The sequence below is a fragment of the Miniopterus schreibersii genome (assembly GCF_964146895.1).
Source record: "Miniopterus schreibersii genome assembly, chromosome: 12".
In the NCBI taxonomy this organism is placed as follows: Eukaryota; Metazoa; Chordata; class Mammalia; order Chiroptera; family Miniopteridae; genus Miniopterus; species Miniopterus schreibersii.
In genome coordinates this window covers 21128695-21143553 of record NC_138112.1, presented here as the reverse complement: position 1 = coordinate 21143553, position 14859 = coordinate 21128695, and the positions used below count along the sequence as shown (strand labels likewise).

Below are 14859 nucleotides of genomic sequence, written 5' to 3'. Positions count from 1 at the left end.
CTTATCCTCACTATTCCAAAAATATGCTATAAATACCAGAGCTGCTTGAACAGCAGGAGGGGAAGGCAGAGGGCGGAGTTTGGTTTCCTGCCTTGCCAAGGACAACCTCATCATTTGCCCTGGGACCTGGGGAGTCCCTTCTCAGATCCCTTTTCTAGGATTATGGCCTCTGTGGGAGTGTGATTAGAGGAAGGTGTGAGTGCTACATCCCAATACCACCTCTGCAATAAAACAGCACCGAGCATTTGCTGAAAGGTGGACTCCAAGGCTGGGACTGTCTTCTGTGTTCCACAGACCTTGGCCCAGAGAAGGGGGATACCCCAGCCCTCAGAAGCTCCAGCTCTCCTCTTCTCCCTTTCACTTGCTCTCCGTCTCCCCCGAGGAGTAGTTCAATCCAATTAGACCTACTTCTAAGGTGTCTCAAGGACAGGACAAGCCGCATCATGCTCCCTGGAGCTAGTGCTCCAGGGTCCCTCAGGAAGCTGGCCCAGCAGGCCCCGCTCTGGGTGGGTCTCCCAGGCATCTGCTCTCTGGGTCCCAGCTTTTCCACCCGTGCCTGGGCGAGTACCCAACCCTGACTATGTCTGTGCCCAGGCCTGCATGGGGCATGAGAGAGCACAGAGGGCAGCCCTTGTTATGCCCCTAGCACGGTGCCAGATCCTGGGGGGAGCTGCAAGCACTACCCCTAAGATTGGAGTGACAGCTGTGGTATGTTTCCAGGTTTTGTCTACCATGTGCGTGGCTGAGAATCTCAAGCTGTGTCAGTTCTAGAGGGTGTATTGTCACCATCTCCCTGCCCTTGCCCACATTTGTACTAGGTAACCCAGTACCTGGCCCCTGCTCACTGGACCAGCTTTATCTCAGAACATAGGCACTCTGATGGCTGGTGGAGCGAGACTCCCTTCCAGGGGTGCCAGAAGCACGAATGAGTGGCCTCTAGCTGTTTTGGTGCAGAAATCTAGCCCTGCAGAAGTGGGGCAGATGAATAGTGAGAAACACAAGAGCTGGACAGAGGAGGTGACTTTTATGTATTCAGGTAAACTTCTGTTTCACTTTCTGTTACTGGGTTTCTAATCCTAGCAACTAAGCAAAAGCATCCCCTGTCCACCATACCTGTCGCCAAAGCCAAGCTCTGAGGGACTAGGGAACCTCTTAATTCAAAACCAGACCTTTATGATAGAACAGAACAGGCTTTCATACTTCCAGCCAGCCCCTGCTCTCCACTAGTAGAGGCAGGTAGAACATGTGTGAAATCCCAACTGTGTGCCTGCCACACTTACATTTTATATTGTTAATTCCCACCAAACTTCCTTGCAATTGTCTCCTTACTATGGTTCATAGGTGAGAAAACTCAGAAGGGCTAATTAAGAGAGGCAGTCATACATACCAGTTAAGATGGGCTTTAGAATAAAGGAAGTTCCAGGTTTGAATCTGGCCCTATCCCCTTAAAGATTTATGACTTTGCTTCTTTTTCGTTTTCTTGCAAACTTCAGTTTCCTTAGCGGTGAACCAGGGAAAAGAATGCCTACTTTACAGGGAGTGGTGTCGATTAAATGGCTGCAGTTTAGTAAAGCCCGAGGTGACAGAGCTGGGCAGCACATCCAGGTCCAGCTGGCTTCAAAGCCCTGGCTCAGTGTGGGCCCTTGAAGGGACTGGACAGATTCCTCACTCAAGTCAACACAGGTTTGGCTAAGGGGAAGGAAGGCATTTAGCTAAGGCTACCTGTTCCATAAATCTGAGAGCTGAAACCGTGCCTTTTATGTGTCCTGGACCTATGACTAGTTATATGATGTTGGTTTACACTGTAAAATATTAGGGAAAGGGAGAAATCATTGAAGTCAGCCTGTTTTTTCCTGAAAAGCTCAAACAGGAAATCTGAAGTGCATCTTGGAGTAATGGTGTGCCCAAACCAGACCCGTTGGGAATTCTAATAACGTCATTCACATCTGCAAGCACATTTTCATGCAATTTTAAGGCACTCACACATGTCCCACCATGTATTAACCTTGATCCATTCACTCAGCCTGAGTTTAATTTTTCTTTAAACAATCTGGTACTTTCTATTAGCGCTGCTATGGAAAAAAAGTTAAAATGAATGCAAAGTCACCTTATAAATTGTAAAGTTGGAGATAAAAATGTTTTATTATTATTAAAGGTTTAAAGAAAACACTAGTCAAAATATTCAAAATTTTAAGTCCATAGCTCAGTTGGGAAGTAAATGCAGAGCATGAATGTGGAGTGCAGACCTGGGCTCTAAGTCTAGCTGTACTCCTGACTGGGACCACACACATCCTGTGTCCCCGATTCCACTGGGGAAATGCTGTAGTGGACAAGGTCTTAGCATGGGTCTCTATAGAGTGTATCTGTAAAAGCCTCATTTTTGGTCACTTTCTGTCAAAGTGACACCCTTGACAGCCCAGGTTTAGAAAAACTTCATTTTCCAGCTGTGTAGAGACGTGTCCACTTTACACATACACATTCTCCAAGATAACAAATAAGCAAAATTCAACTTCCAAAGGTTTTATTTCATGTATCGTTTGATGGTAACTCTCCTAGGCTTTGCATCTAATGTGTGGCAGTGTGCAAGCTCTCTCTCACTGAGAGAAACACGGGAGCTGAGTTCCAGGACAAGGTAAGTGCCACACGCTTCCAAGGCAGCTTCAGGAGCTCTCGTCTTGGGCCAAGAAAGGAGCCTCTGCAGAAGTAAGATACCCTGTGCTTCCTCAGACACACAATCGAGGTGCTTCCTGGTTGATGATACCCTTCCATACCATCATGTGGGCCACAACGGAATCCCTTTAAACTTTCATCATGCTCGTTAAAAACACAGAAAAGATATCATGAATTAACTGACCTTAAATTCATGTTAGAGAAATGAGAAAAAGTTAATATATAAAGAAATATAATACACAAAAAAAAATGTGCAATGCTTCATAAGCTGCATACATTTCAACAAAAAAGTTGGGGGACACGGATTTGGTTAGATTATTAAAAGCACGTATTACAAGCAGATTACCTTTTCATATTAAAAAGAAAACATGACTGGAAACTGGGTTAAACCAATTCCCAAGTCCTTATCAAATAAGGTAAATCAAGAAAAAGATATTTTAGAACTTAAAATTGGGGCACCCTATTCACAATTTAAATGGGGGGAAAGAGAAAAAACCCCAACAACCACCAACCCAAATAAAGTCAGAATGATCATTTACATTTTATAGTCTTTAATTAAGCACATAAAACTGTACTATTTAATATATTTCTCCATGAACTTTTTGTGAAATTCAGATCGCAGCGTATCGTTGACAAATCTTTTGTCTTTCTTCTGGTCATCTACACCTTTTGCACAGTTCTTGAAAACAACATCATCATCCCACCTGAGGGGAAAAAAAGAAAATAGAATGTTCTTATAACGCTTGTTTCAGGAGACAACACCCTGTGAAATGCAAAGCTTAGTCATTACACAGAAAGCTGCTCAACGTGTATACAGTGGCAGCAATTACATATACCCAAAAGAATAAAGTAATGTTGGATAAGCTGTAATATTGCTCTATAATAGCAGAAAGGGAAATTCCTATTTAGACATATAAAGCATTTTTTTTTTTTTTTAAATATATCTTTATTGATTTCAGAGAGGAAAGGAGAGGGAGAGAGATAGAAACATCAATGACGAGAGAGTCATTGATCGGCTGCCTCCTGCACGCCCCCGACTGGGGATCGAGCCTGCAACCCGGGCATGTGCCCTGACCGGGAATTGAACCCTGATCCCCTGGATCCTAGGTTGATGCTCAACTGCTGAGCCACGCCCAGCTGGGCAAAGCATTCTTATTACTTCTCCAGTATAAGAAGCTTTGATTATTTCAGAAAGCAGAAATACATAAATTTCAGTTGCATAATATCAAATGTTTTCAGGTCTAAAACAAAGAGGCAGTACCTGGCACCACCCAGATTAGTACAGAAAACTCTAGACGATAATTGACTGAAAAATTTACTGTAGTTCAGATTATGTGGTTTTAAGGATTTTATCTACTCTTTCATTAGTTAACATTTAGCAATCATCTACTGTAGTATTTATATTTTAGGACAACAAAAGGAAAAGAAAGTACTGGATTAATCATGAAAAACAGCAGCTGAAGATGAAGAGTTTAGGGCAGGACTGTGGTCGGATTCTTCTGGTTTGGTTTTATAATGCACATGCATAAAAAACACCCATGGATGGGCTATAAAATGCATGTTTTACAGAAAACCAAGAGTGTAATTTCAAAATATCATCTAGCATATAAAACAAAAACCCATTCTGTAACATACTCACAAATACATATAAAATGAAGCCCATGTGTGTTTGTGTGCCCATGTATGCCAGAAGAAACTGCACACAGAAAATAAGCAGAGAATGTGGCATCTTTGGAAGCAGCGTTAGTAAAGTTATGGTGCAGGACACAGATGAGTGAAAAGCTGAGCTCAGCTGGGTCAAATGTGACCTGCATATTAAGACCTGTTCCAGTCACCACACAATTCCATCTGGATCCAAATAAGGCAGGAGAACCAAGTATAGAGTTTAATATCAATAAAAATATAATCGATGTAGTTTTTCCTCTATCCTCTCTCAACTCACCCCCAAAAAGCTTTTAGCCCCCCCTTCTCAACACCAACCTCCTCTCCCATGCTGCTAAATCCAATGGCCACTTCCCAGCACTCATTTTATTCACCCTGTCATCAATACTTGACTTAACCTCTAGAAAACAAGCTGTTTGCTTGGCTTCCAAGACACCCACCAATCTCTTTTGGTTCTGCTCCATCCTCACTGGCTGCTCCTCCTTAGCCTAATTTTTTTCATACAAAATTCATTCAATCAATATTTATTGAGTACCTAGTTATGTACTGGGCACCGAGTATGTTCCAGGTATTGACAGCTAACCACCTCTCTCATCTCTAAACATGATCCCAGGCTCAGTCCTCTGACCTCTCCCTCTGGCTGTACTCATTCTATAGGTGACCTCAGCTAGTCTTCATAGCTTTAGGAACCTTCTACAAGTTGACAGCTCCCAAATTCATTATCCCTACCTTGGATTAACTCCAGAACCATTCATCAAGCTACCCAACTCAACAGCTCCACATAGATCTACATAACCTTTCGAACTCAGCCTGTCTTGTATCTGTTACTTCCCCTACCCCACCACTGTTTACATCCCTCTCCATTTCTAACCTTTTCATCGTTCAGGTCAGACACCTGAAAGAGTCTTGTGTCTGATCAAATGTCACCTGCCAGGCAATTCCAGTCCTCAACCATGCCATTGCCATTGTAAGGAGCCAAGTTTTTACTATGAACAAGTTGGGAAGCCACTAGATGGCCTAAAACAGAAGACTGTGAGCTTTCATTTTAAAAGGACCAAAGCACTGGTGTGAGAGCAGAAAAACTGGGGGTGGGGATGGAGAGAGTGGTGAGCCCAAGCAGAGGACCAGTTAGGGGCCCTGCATCACTCCAGACTGGAGATGGTAGCAGTGGAGGTGGTGAGAAATCAGATATGGTGGAAAAGCTAAGCCTACAGGGTTCCCTGATCACCTTACACAAAATAACCAACCTTCCTCCCTCTCAGCACTTCCTATAAGCTGTTCTGTTTCATTTGCCTATGTATCACTATCTGAAATACTATATTCAATTATTACTTTTTGCTTCTGTTAAGGGTGGTGGTAATTATTTGCTTAATAGTGGTTTTCCTATGTAGCACATAAGTTTCTTTAGAAATTTTAAAAAAATTTTTATTGATTTTGGGGGGAGTGGAGGGGATAATATGAATTATTGGTTTGTTGTTCCACTTATTTATGCATTCATTGGTTACTCCTTGTGCCCTGACTAGAGATCAAACCAGCAACCTTGGTGCATCGGGACAACACTCTAACCAACCAAGCTACCTGGCAAGGGCTATATTCAGTATTTACTGTTTACATTCTCTCTCCTTCAGCTTTCTACTTCCCCCCTCCAAACACATACACTGTACAAAAGAGTTAACATGGCAGGCCTAAAACTGCCCCCTTCAGAAAGGCCTGCTTGAAGGCTGGCCCTAGGCTGGCATTTGGAAAGTGGACTCCAGGAATCTTCTATCACTGAACCTAGATTGTATATACAAATAATGTGGTTTATGAGGAACCCATTTCCTTTCTGGGAGTCTGAATTTTGGTATGTGCTAGGCAGAGGTTACCTATATGACTACCCCTCAATAAAATCCTTGGGACACAAGAGTCTCTAATGGGCTTCCCTTGGCAGAACCATTACACAGATATTACTACATTTTCATTGCTAGGGGAAAGGATGTGTTCTGTGTGCCCCTCATGGAAGGGACAGAGAATATGAAGTGTGTACCTGGATTCCTTCAATGCCCTTTCCCCTTATGATCTGGCTGTGTACCTTTACTACATTTGTCATGAGTACAACTATGCTGAGTCCCCTGAGTCCTTCTAGTGAGTCTTCAAATGTAAAGGGTGGTCTTGGGACCCTTGACACACACAACTAAAATGTGAAATTTGTAGGGCCAAAGGCTTAGTGCACTGCACCATCTCTAAGCTGGTTACTGTAAATATCTATTGAAAATATATTTTCTTTCACTCTCCTTCCATTACTCCAACATCTGACACAGTATCAGTGGAAAGTGGGATTTTAGAAGCTTTAAATAATACAGTTTGCTATAAAACTCATAACGTGTGTGTATATATATTTCCAACTCATTAATGCAAAGTACCTTCTTTTTACTTTGAAGTTGGCCTGAGGCTGAGATGGGCCAGTGAGATTAAGGAGAGGGTTTCCACTCAGAATGTTTTCCATACGAATCCTTTCTTCTTCAGCTTTTTGTTCTTGTTCCTGTCAACGACAGGGAAAGATTCATATTTACTTACATTAACTGCAGGGTCAATCTGCTTATACAACTCATATTTTAAAAGACTGTTAGGGATAAGCATTAAGGTACTTAGTGTTGTTTTTTGTTTGTTTTTAAGACATACCAGAAAAGTCTCACTTTTCAAAATAAAATAATTTCACATTTTTATTATAAATATTTCACGCACGCCATCATACATTCATTAGTCTCTTCTGACTCTAAAATTCTTCAGATGCATACTTAAATCTATTTTCTTTCTTGAAGTAAACACAAAATTGCTTATTTTAAGATAGTACACCAATAAACATTCTAATAAGTTAAGAATAGTAAACATCAAAGACATCTAATAAAGCTATTACCTCGATTTTTAAAGGGTTATACATAAATGCTTAGAAATACTTTTTATTTTGAATTACTAACAATGTAAACTTGCACTCTTAAATTATTGACAAGTTTTATTAACCAAGAAGTATCTCCTAAACTAAGACAAACTATCAAAATTATATCATTAACATGCATTTCTACCAATTTATTCATTGTTATGATTACTTTCTATTTATACCTCTCACACCTTATCAGTTCAAGCTTATCTTTCTTCACTTTTATTTTAGCATTAACCTCTTTAAATTCAAATCCCCCTCAGTTTTTCTTAGAATTAGTAAAATAAAATGTCTAAAATCCTTAACTATAACTGGTAGATCTACCTGAGTCCATGCTATCTTAACCCAAAGATAAATCCCACTTTGCTGTGTCTTGGGGATGATAAAAATTGATGACTTAATAGATCAAGGAAAAAGAGACTTTCTGGAACTCCATTTTAAACAAACTTATGTTAAACCACTTGGAAAAATAACCTGATTTTCAATATAGGTTAATGATACTTCATTTTTTTTTACATTGAATTTATTGGGGTGACACTGGTTAACAAAATTATACAGGTTTCAGGTGCACAATTCTACAACACACCATCTGTACCGAGGTCAAGTCTCCGTCCATCACCATTTAGCCTCCCTATACCTTCCACTTCCCCCAACCCCCTTCCCCGGGCAATCACTGCACTGTTGTCCATATCCATGAGTTTTTTTCTCTTTTTCTTTTTTGCTCAATCCCTCCACTCCTCCCCACCCAGTCCCCTCAACATACAAATGTGAACACTGGATTTAACTTTTTTATGAGGCCAAATAACTGGAAGGTGAGAAAATGCAATTTTCAGGGGGGGAAATATTTTAAGCCATTGCTCAGACCTTTAACAAAGTCAGGAACATCTACCATAGATTAAGAACAGAAAGCTTTAGCCCAGCTGGGTGTGACTCAGTGGTTGAGCATCGACCTAGGATCCAGCAGATCGAGGTTTGATTCCTGGTCAGGGCACATGCCCAGGTTGCAGGCTCAATCCCCAGACAGGGCCATGTGGGGGGCAGCGGATCAATGACTCTCTCATCAATGATGTTTCTATCTCTCTCTCCCCCTCTCCCTTCCTCTCTCTGAAATCAATAAAGGTATATTAAAAAAAAAAAAAAAAAAAGAACAGATAGCTTTCTATAAGCTATGTTTATTTTTAACAAATTATATTGATACTAAAATTAAATACTCAGAAACCTAAGCATATACGTTCTTTTTTACAGGCAAAAGGAAAGAAACCATTATTTGTACAGTTGATCCTGAAAAATATATGGAGTTTGTATGATGCTGTCTTTTAAATGCCGTCTTTTAAAGGTTAAAGATATTTCTCTGAGATGCTAGAAAAACAGCTCAAGTATATAATGTATCCAAACTTATAACAATCTGTGTGACGTAATAAGGTCCTGGCCATGCTGTTGGGAATATATTTCCTTTAGAGTTACTGGTTGGTTGTTACACACAACCCTGGAAATAAAAGGTGCCAATTCTTTCCATATTCAGGTACCAAACACATTGTGCTTTATGAACACAGGCTAAAAGCCGTATAGCCTGTGGGTCAAATCCAAACCACGCTGTTTTGTAAATAAAATGTATTGGAACACAGTCACATTCACTTATTTAAGCACTGTCTACGGCTGCTCGTACTACAACCAGCCAAGCTGAATAGTTGTGACGGGCCTTGTGGCCCACAAGCCTCAAATATTTACTATCTGGCCCTGATACAGACAGACTGGTTTGAAATGTTATTTTGGGACACTCAAAAACCAACCACTAGAGAGCCAGGGAAATAGGGACTAAAGAACTAAAATTGTCTGTCAACCCCAACAAACACCAACACATTTTTGTACAAAGACTAGAAAAACCTCACAAAATTCCAAGGTCTTCTGTCTAAACTGTCTGCCCTCCCTGAAGGGCAACCAACGCGTTTAAATTGCTCATCTCTTTGCAGTCAGAGCTGTTAGATAAAGCAAAAGAATTGAGAATGGAACACTGCCCTCTAGTGGTGAGCAAGTGGTATTAGGAATGTTCTTAAATTCTTTGAGTTCTGCAATTAGATATAAAAATTATAAGCTAGTATAGAAGTTATGCTATCCTATGCCAAACTCTGATAACTGAATAATAAACTATTTTTCTTCTTCTAATCTGAATTCTGGAAGTCTTCAAAGCTTATCCCAAATTCAACCTCTTTTCTGAATTCTTCCTGGATCCTTCTGACCCACGGGAACTCTACCTCCCTATATTTCAAGCATTAACCTCCATCAGCATTTTCTTTAAGTCTTCTTCCTCTCTTTTTAAACAGAACAATTCTTGGCTCAAATGAAATCTTACACAGCCACCATGAAATAGCCGCTCTGTTCTGGTTGAAAGTGGAGGCAGATATCTCTACTTGGACATCTCACAATTCAACATGTTCTGAACAGAACTCATCACCTCTTTTCTCTCCACCTAAACATGCCCATCCTTCTGTATTCCCTGTGTTAGTATATGGCGCCAACATCTATGCAGAAAATGGGGGTCATCTTTACTGTCATATCTGATCAGTGCCTTTATGTGGTTAATTCTACCTCCTTGATAGCTCTATCAGCATCTGTTTACTTCTTTCAATTTCAACTTCTATTATGTACAATTCTCATAACTACATGTGAGGATTACTGGAACAGCCTCCTGCATCAGTTCTTTCCTATGTACCGTCCATAATTTTGCCAGAGTAATCGTTCTAAAATGCACATCCAATTTCACCAATCTCTACTGAAACTGACTAGCTTCTCAAATCATTCAGAACAGAGTCCAAACTCCTTTAGCATTGGTTAACAAACCTCTAATGCTTTTGACCTCCTCTTTTCTCCCCAGTTTCTTATTTTTATCACTATGGATCCTATTTAATCTTTATAACTCTCTTTGAGCTAGATATTCTTTTCCCCCATTGTATAAATTGAGAGACTGTGGGGAATCAGAGAAGTTAGGTAAATTGCCCTAGGTTATATAAAATCTATTGACAGACTGCTTCAACAAGTTCCTGAAAAGAAGGCCAAGGCAAGAAACAAGCAGAGAAAAGATGATGGCCTCACTGTGTTCGTGAGTTCTTTGTAGGCCATGACTAAATCTTAATCATTTTTGGTTCTTCTGACACTTAATAGACATTAACTAAATGTCTGTTGAGCAAACAAACAAATAAGTGGATAAAGAACAACTTGATTAGTATATTATTAAGCATGCCTGAACTACTTGGAAAGAATTTCTAACATAACCAAGAGACTTAAAATGCCACAAGAAATTATCAGATTTATAGATCTATAGGTGCTGTAATAGCTAAAGATGGCAAGGACGATTTCTAACATAAGATATTACTTGAATTAAAAATATTTCTACTTTAGTTTATGTAAGATGATGTAAATATTTAACACTTTGATTTTACCTTTCTGGCTTGCTCTTCAGCTCTTTCTTTTTTAATTTTTTCTAGTTCTGCAAGAAGAGCTGCAGTATCATCATCATCACTCTCTTCTTCAAAATCTTCATCTTCATCTTCCTCCTAAAAAAGAATGTGATGGCCCGTTGGAGAGAAAATTCACATTATTCATCTTTTTCCATAAAAACTGCACTTATCAGATCTTTGGAGTAGGATTAATTTTCCTAGTGGGAAAGATAAATGCACCTAAATATTAAAAACAACCAACCAAAAAACAGAGCCCACAAAAAAGCTTATGAATACTTATTAAAATGTGACCCCCTAATGTGTTTTAGAGATTATAACAACAAATAGTATTACAAAATATCTTTCAAATTTATATAGTCAAAAGTGAATTTAGATATAAAAATACTTCTGAAACTAGAAAAGGAACTCTTTACACTGATACACAGTACATATGTATATAGCATATCACCTTGAGAATCAAAATAGTTTTATACAGCTCAAAACAACTTTGAGCTAGGAAGTTAGGATAATCAAAAGTAAAAAAGGGTGCTAAATCCTCAGAAGAAACCAAGTTCAAATGAATAATCATTAAATCTCATTGACTTCGCTATATTTAATTACTGAATTATTTAACTCAATCTGTCTACTCTAGAATTAACTGCTGACATATGTGCTTAATTAGATGCTACTCATAAAAAGTCACTAGGATTTCATTGTATATAGAAAACTGCAAATTACCTGTAAACTGTGGGTCCCATTACATTTTAATGTTAACCAAAGCACTAATCCTTAAAAACCTTCCACTTAGATCACTTCCTTTCCTAAGCACAAAGGGAGCCATTAAGTGTATCGCACATCTGGAGGGGCATCATTAGTACCTAATGTGGAAAGGCCCCGGGATTCAATGCAAGGGGCTGCTATAGACACAGTCCAGTCAGAAAAGTGCACTCTAGAGATCTATACCATGGTAGCCCAATCTCTATGGTTTAATATAGGAAGTTATTTTTTAGCAAAGCATATTCTTTAATAGATCAGTTCCTCATTTGGTTCTCCAGAGATCAAACTTGAAGTTTGATTAACCACATAGCAACACTTCTTGTCTTAAAATCAACTATAAAGTTCAGCATTTGAATAACAGTTAAGTAAAAATAAACACAGGGCACTTTTTTAAAGTTACAAGAATAAAAAAGTATCTCAGAAAAAACATGATATAAATTACTATGGAGAAGAGAGGAGAAAACAAAACATACATCTGTTAGAGGATCATCTGCATCAAGGTTGGCAGCAGGAATCTGGTCTAACCGAGGCTTCTTTGACACAGAAGAGGAGGTTGTGTGTTCTGGGAAAAGACAAACATCACTTAGTTTATTGAAACAAATACTGCATTTCTCATAACATTTCAAGCACCTGTGGGCACAAAGAACTTAGATTATAACTATTGTTATAGCAGGGATCAAAACCACAGTGCCTGGCAAATAAGCCCTTGGTAATAAATATTTGTTAGGTTAATGAAAGTACTGATTTTAATACGGGAACTGTAGCCTCTCAGGAAATTTAGAGAACAGTTTACATAAGCTGGAAATATATGCCCCTAGATGCCTTCGATAGCCAGTGACAAAAATGGGTGAACTTCAAAGACAGAAACCATGGGGCCTCAAAAAGTCTGGCTCTTGTAAATAGTCAAAAACTCCTTGATATAAACTGAAACAATAGCTGCTAAATATCCCCAGGTCACCTTGTTCCTTGTAATATAGAACCATAAAAAGATGGAACTGGAATCAACCTGTTAACGTTTCTAATCTAATCTAGTCATATATCATTTAGCAAAGTGTTGTGGCTCACACCAATATTTAAAAGCAAACAAACAAAAATAGTAACCTGTTCCAATTACCAATTGAAAGAAAAACTACTGTCAACAATCTTATGAGACAAATGTCTGGGGTAGTGTTGGTACCTCGAGTTGGACGATCTCTATTTTTTTCTCTTGCAGCAACTCTCTCTCTCTCTTCTAACTCTCTTCTGAAATCACGGTTCCGAACCTCTTCAGGGGCATCCTGAGTGGTCTGTCTAAAGTAGAAATAAGCCAGGGCAAAAATGTTTCTTAAAAAACACATGGCTATAGCAATGAAAGATAATTCACAAAAAGCAACTTTGCCCTCACCCTAATCTAAGGGTTACTAACAGGCATCCACGTGATATTTCCAATATTTTAAAAATCCCAAAATGAATCACATATACTCCCATAAGGCTGGAGATTGATTAAAATGTCTTTACTTTTTGTTAGTAGGTCAAGTCAAGGTATGTTACAGTAACACTTTTTTTCTCCTATTGTTTAGTACTGACAGTGCATTGTCTCTCTGAAGTAATTTATTATTTTTCCATCTATATATGGATATTCTTGGTTAATAGGAATTTCTGCTTAAGAAATACTGGGTAGCTTTTTACAATCATAGCACATAATTTTAGTGTTAGATAATCTATTGCATTCTACTCGTATAAAAATAAATTACTTAAGTGATATAACCCAGACATGCCACTATCTCATGACCATGCCATTTAACAGATTTGGTTTTGCTTTGTGAACAAGAAAAAAATGAAAGTCTTCATTACCTATATTTTATCTTTGTATGAGAGGGTAGGTCTCTACTTGAATATTGCTTTGAGAGTTGGCTCAAATCACCTTCTCCCTTTCCTCTCCCACCTCTCGCAGGTTCAAAAGTTGGCCGAGCTGCTGTTGTCATCTTTTATGCTTTGAAGAAAAATAGTATCAAGTTATTTCCCATATGACAAATTCTCATTTCTTAATGTACTTATTAATATCCATCCTTGTGAAATAATTTCCATAACTCTTTCCCCAAAACTTATTTAAATAACCTCAAAACAAAGTTCTCAAGAAAATAAATAATGAGGCTCAGGGTGTACAAAGAATAAGGCTTCTTAGGTAATTCCTATTTAGTACAAAAAATTCTGTCATGAAGACCTGAGTTTGTCCTCCTGTTCTTTTGGCTCTGTGGCCTTAGGCAAGTCACCTAGCTAAGTTTTGTCATCTGTGGAAGGGCGATACTCCTCATGGATTATAAGATATGACATGGCAAAGCCCTTGTAAAATACAGTATTGCATTGCCATGACTGAGTTTTAAAAATTCTCAACTCCACCTTACTCCACCAGACTCCCTAAGGCTCACATTTTATCTAAACCTCACACAACAGAAAATAGGCTAGAAACTACAAAAATATTTAAAAATCACCAAAACAAAAAAGGTTATTTTAATCACAATTACTGAACGTCCTGCATAAAAGTGAGCTAAACTTCAATAACAGTCACCTAGGCAAAATTCTCCAACCTTTTGTTGATTCAATTTTCTCTTACAGCAGCCAAAATAACACAAATCAGACCTTTTTTAGGTTATAATTTAAGGAATGCTCAAAACACAGGCACCTCACCCCCAAAGGAATGCTGATAAAATCGAGGACCCGCTCCTTATGTTACTTTTGGTTACGGGCAGCCAAAATAGTCTCTCATATCAGAACTGGCTACTAAAAACCCTGTTAAGCGTCGGAAAAGGAAGTGTGCGGGGGATGCTGGGGCAACCGGTCTGTCTCTAGATATTTCAAAAAAGGGGAAAGGGATGTGTCCAGAGGGGGAGAAACAGTGTTTCCCGCCGCTGGGGGCGCCGCCGTCTCTCTCCCACACACCCCTGGGTAATTATCCTTCCCGTCTCCCGGCAGTTCACCTTCGGGATGTCACCAGGAACTCGCTGACTCTTCGCCTCGCCGACTCGGCGAGGGGTGGGGAAGCCGGGGCCCTGCTTAACGCCGTCTGCAATGCCGCGTTCGAGCTGCGTTCTCCGCGGCGCCCGGGACTTGAGACGCGCCCGCAGGCGCTGGGCTCCACCACCCGCCCGCCGCTCTGGGGCCTCCTCCACCCGCGCTCGGTCCTCCGCCGGCGACTCCGATCCCAACCGCCCTTTCCCGCCCCCCTCGGATAAGAAAGACAAACTGCTATCCTCCCGCCGCTCACGTTAGCCGAGGTCCGACTCAGCAGCCTCCGGAGATCACACAGACGCCATAACGACTCTTGGCTCCCAGAATCCTCTGCACCCGGGGCCAAAGCCCAAGACCCGGAAGCAAACCCCGAGCACTTTCACCGCCCTTCAGAGGCGGAGGCGGCGACCA

At 40.0% G+C, this 14859-nt stretch overlaps 1 protein-coding gene across 2 annotated transcripts; it reads right to left on the bottom strand.

Moving 5' to 3' along the window:
- Positions 1-2504: 2504 nt before the first annotated feature.
- CWC15 (CWC15 spliceosome associated protein homolog) lies at positions 2505-14840 on the bottom strand. 2 transcript variants are annotated; one of them, XM_081154589.1, is made up of 7 exons: positions 14705-14840; positions 13294-13432; positions 12638-12750; positions 11934-12022; positions 10687-10800; positions 6735-6853; positions 2505-3374 (listed from the first exon to the last, which is right to left on the bottom strand). In XM_081154589.1, exons 2-7 carry the CDS (start codon positions 13422-13424, stop codon positions 3245-3247), a joined length of 696 nt encoding a protein of 231 aa, XP_081010715.1. In that variant the 5' UTR covers positions 13425-13432; positions 14705-14840; the 3' UTR covers positions 2505-3244. The 2 variants fall into 2 exon arrangements, with proteins under 2 accessions (XP_081010715.1, XP_081010716.1); XM_081154590.1 differs by having other exon boundaries at positions 14418-14794.
- Positions 14841-14859: the final 19 nt, after the last annotated feature.

What these genes read in the sequence shown, in the direction of transcription:
- CWC15 (XM_081154589.1), bottom strand. Translation starts at nt 13,424, where the DNA reads ATGACAACAGCAGCTCGGCCAACTTTTGAACCTGCGAGAGGTGGGAGA. An exon ending in TAGAGATCGTCCAACTCGAG is followed by an intron (nt 12,023 to 12,637) that starts GTACCAACACTA and finishes GTCTTTTCCCAG; the next exon opens with AACACACAACCTCCTCTTCT. An exon ending in AACTTCAAAGTAAAAAGAAG is followed by an intron (nt 3,375 to 6,734) that starts GTACTTTGCATT and finishes TTTTCCCCTCAG; the next exon opens with GTGGGATGATGATGTTGTTT.